General features: G+C 36.2%; 1 protein-coding gene across 1 annotated transcript; it reads left to right on the top strand.

Moving 5' to 3' along the window:
* Positions 1–3,285: 3,285 nt before the first annotated feature.
* LOC149939556 (uncharacterized) lies at positions 3,286–4,261 on the top strand. The gene is made up of 5 exons (XM_090178553.1): positions 3,286–3,409; positions 3,478–3,527; positions 3,593–3,655; positions 3,726–3,773; positions 3,948–4,261. Exons 1-5 carry the CDS (start codon positions 3,352–3,354, stop codon positions 4,215–4,217), a joined length of 489 nt encoding a protein of 162 aa, XP_090034679.1. The 5' UTR covers positions 3,286–3,351; the 3' UTR covers positions 4,218–4,261.
* Positions 4,262–4,513: the final 252 nt, after the last annotated feature.

The raw sequence follows: 4,513 nt of genomic DNA, 5'->3' as shown, positions 1-4,513 counted from the left end.
TTTATTTATTTTTAAAAATTGGTCATCTAGCCCCCTAAAAAAAGAACTCCCATTCAATTCCAATTTCCAAGAGTCCTAAATGGCCCTAACAAAACGTTCCCTTTTGAACCACCTATACTCGAAATCAATATTACTTGAGTATACAAACAAAGGCAGCGAACTCTGTGGTTTCTGCTTTTGGTAGTGTACTCTTTTAACATTGATATAGAGTATAGGACAAAAGACTGGCCCGGGACGGGGAAGTCCGTCGTGCAAGGAAAGCAGCAAAAAAAACCACCTGTTCGCCTCAGTGATAACTTAGCTCCAACCAACACAATATTCTACAAAAGGGGGCATAAAGTGAGAAACTGGATTTCTTTAATACGACTTAAACCGTTGCAACGCTTAAACGAAGGGAAATCCCAGAGGAGCTGAAGTCGAAGCGTAAAGCATCGTACCAGTCACTACTTTGAATAGAGAGCGTCCTGGGGATTAGGGGTTTTTCTTTTTTACTCCTTGTCCCTTTTGCGAAATCATGTGATATAAGTGACCACTGATCGTAGAGAAAGGACCTAGACCTTCGGTGGTCGGACTTGTCCCAGATAACGCGCGTTTCTTCATTTCGTTTTCTGCTCCTGAACAAACAGGTAGTTCTCAATTTCGATTCTCTCCCAGTCAAATTTTTTCTAAGTCTCTTCCGAGACTAACTTTGCCAATACAGCCTTTTTAAAGGCTATTTAGCTTTTTTAAGCTAATTTTTAAACAGCCTTTTTCAAGGCTAATTTGCTATTCTAGCTAAATTATTCAAAAAGCCTTTTTCAAGGCTAATTAGCTATTCTAGAAAAAAATTTCAAACCGCTTTTTTCAGGGCTTTGAAATAGCTGGTATTATTAAAAAGTCTGTTTGAAGACTACATAGCTTTAACTTAGCTTTATTTTCTTAAACCTTTTTAAGGTTATTTCGCTATTAGTATATAATAGTAGCATTTTCAAATATGAGTACCAGAAAATTTTTATCTGGGTCCCAACAATGAAAAAAATGGAAAAGGGAAGATAGTTTCGTTAGTAATCAGAAAGGTGCAATGGCACGTTTTTTGAAATCGTCGGCGCAAAGCCATAACTATAGTTCTGAGAAAAACCTAGTCAAAGAATTGGGAAAGGGTTTAGAATCCTTGGAGACTGATAACAGTCACTGTTTTAGTAATACTGCTAAAGTTCTTCCAAACGTCAGTACTGATATGGAAATGGAACTGACTCATGAAGGAGAAATTGCAGAAGTAATTGCAAACCCCAACTCTAACCATGCACAAAATACATCAAACAACGTGTCCAATTCAAAATAAATTGGCTTACTCGCGTTGAATAACTTGGATATTAGTCTTGATTGCCTTCCAGTTCAGCCTAAACTAAATCCTTTTCCTAAAAGATTAATTAATAAAAATCGAGGTTTCAATTCTTCTGGTATGACAAATATCAAATGATTGAATATTCAGTTGCAAAGGATGCAGTGTATTGTTTTTGTTGCCGTCATTTTTAGGCAGTAGAAACACTGCATTTCTAAAGGGATTTTCGGATTGGAAAAACATGGGGACACAATTCGAAGAACACTTCACTTCCAACAAATCTTCTCAGCAACTAGCCTGCAAAATGTACTTAGACTACATGGAATCCAAATCCCGTGGATCAATAGTTTGTCAGGTTAACGACCACCATAGACTAGACGTTATTAGAAACAGAGAGGTCCTATCTACACACGTGGAAGTGATTATTTATGTGCCCAACAAGATTTAGCACTTCAGGGGATCACTTACACATCCGTCGACAATATTGGGAATAGGGGAAACTTTATTGCAATATTAGATATTTGAAAAAAAAATGTCATGATTTAAAAGCAAGTTTAGAGAGAAAAATTATTGTTAAAGAGGTCAACTACTATAGGGTAGTTTGGGCGCTTGCCCAACGTGTTTAGCTCCGGGGGTCCAAATTAAAACGTAATAATTAGATTACTTTGAAATTTAAAATTGTCAAAATTATTTTAAGCACTAAACAAGAGGCTGTTTTACACATCAATATTAATTTAATAAGTTAAAACACAACAATAAAACAGTTCAGCTTGAAATAGCGCGAAACTAGACAATGGCCACTGTAGTCTTCCCCCTTAACAATGGGGGAGACAAGCCTAAATAAGTAGTTGATGAATTTGGGTAAAGAGGTAATTGTAGGGTGGAATTCTTCGATTAAAAGTAAAGTTGGTAATATTTATTTGTAAATAATATACTTAATAATAAAAAATTTATTAATTTAATAATAATAAAACTTTTATTAATTTAATAATAATAATAATAACATTTTTATTAATTTAATAATGATAACATTTTTAATAATTTAATAATAATAAATTTTTTATTAATTTAATAATAATAAAAATTTTATTAATTTAATAATAATAATAATAACATTTTTATTAATTTAATTATGATAACATTTTTAATAATTTAATAATAATAAATTTTTTATTAATTTAATAATAATAAAAATTTTATTGATTTAATAATAATAAAATTTTTAAATAATTATATACAATTTGGCTAGTTAAAGAACAACAAAAATTACAAAGGAGTTTTTTATGGGGGCCTCTTAATCACGCAGTGCCTACTCGCGAAAAAATCCTGGCGGGGCTACTGAGACACGAAGACTTTCCATTTGAAACAAAAATTACAACCGAAGATTGCTCCTCGGTTGCTCACATCTGATTTCAAGATGCAATATTGGAATATCCCTTCGAGTGAAACACCCTAAAACATTAAATTTCTTAGAACCATTTTGGCAAAAGTTACTTGAAAACCCATCTAAATAATTTGTAATAAAATAACTATACTTAAGACCAAACGTGAATATCTTGCATTTCCCGGAAAGAAATAAGAATTAAAATCTGCACTGCTGCAACGCTAATTTTTCATAGAACGCGTTTAGATAACTTTAAATATTAAAATAAGTTATCCAAAAGGCAAGCGAGACAATCATTTGTCCAATCAAGGCGTCCCAATGAAAGCTCCTCTCAAATAAGCTACTCCACGAAGAAAAAAGTAATAAATCAAACTCAGCAGCGGAAGAAGGGTAAATCAAATTGAATGAAAGACGCATCAAAGACTCCCAATAAAATATTCCGACGTGATTATGATAAATTATTTTCTAAAGCAAATGAAATAATTTATGGGCATTCTGATGACTAAAGTAATCAATTAGCGTCTACTTGAAGCGTCGCCGTGTCGCAGATTTTGGGTATTTAAGAGAGATCCTTTCCACAGGAAACCAACACTTCGCTTCCATTACTCTTCGGTTGTACAACAGCGATCCACTCCTAAGATCCAGCATGCAGAACTTGGTCGCCACTCTTGGCCTGTTGGCCCTCGCCTTCAACGCCGCCTTTGGTAAGAGACTTCGAATTAACCCTCTCTGAAACTAGGCATTCAATGACCTTGGTGGTTTCCGTATTTAGGCGCTATTTCCATTAATGGACAGGACGTCAAAAATTTGGACGTGACCACCGTAAGTAAACTGGTGCGATAAATGCTGGCTGAATTCATTTAAATTTTGGCTGGCGTTCATTTCAGTGCTATAACAACTTGAGAGCTTGTTACTGGGAGTACAGTTCGGCCAGTCAAATCCTTTTCGATGTGAGTTTCCATTTTTTATCAACCACAATATCAAGTGTGCGGCTTCTAATCGGAGCGCCAATTTTTCCAGGGTGGTTTGGAGAAACTCATCAAGCAGTGCCACGTTGACTTTGCCGGTGTAAGTATTCCAATTGAGTCACTCTTCCTATTTCTCCTACGCATTGTAACCCGGCCACCTGAATTAATGGCTTCAAAAGTCGCATGATGACTTAGGCCTAAGGTGGTGCCAAGGTTATTAGCCTAGCTGATTATTATTATTATTATTATTATTAAACCACGCGCGATATTTCAGTGCGACAAGAAAGCTTTGCAAACCGCCTACGATATTATCCAGAGCGTAGCGGAAGCCGCGGGAGAAACCGCCCTCGTTGCCGGTGGAGTTGCCCGAGATTCCGTCAACGCGGCCATAGACGCCGCCGTCATGGCCGCGAATAATGCCGCCAAGATCGCCAATGACGCTGCAAACATGGCTGCAGACATTGCCAACAAAGGAGTCGAGGTCGCCAAGGACGCTATCAATGCTGCTTCTAATATTTTCAACCGTTTCAAACCAAGATTTTAATCTTGTTAAACTATATGGCTACGAAATAAAGATATAGCAGATTATTTGTGATTTTTTTATAATTGTTTTAATGGTATAATACTGTTAATGCGCTTTTCTGTGAGGCTCACTTCGTCTACAGCCTTTGCGGTAGAACAATTCCTGAAACGAGCAAGAAATTTTATCTCGTGACTTAACGTAGTGAGTCGTATCTCACGAGAGAAGCATCTACCGTTGGACCATAGACAGTATATATCCCTAAGGGACGAGAAATCGCCTACCTTCCACTGCATTAACGTCGCTGTTTCTCTCACTGA

Source organism: Leiobunum rupestre, chromosome 6 (genome assembly GCF_980474605.1).
Source record: "Leiobunum rupestre chromosome 6, qqLeiRupe1.1.hap1, whole genome shotgun sequence".
NCBI lineage: Eukaryota > Metazoa > Arthropoda > Arachnida > Opiliones > Sclerosomatidae > Leiobunum > Leiobunum rupestre.
This window is presented reverse-complemented; position numbering and strand designations above follow the sequence as displayed.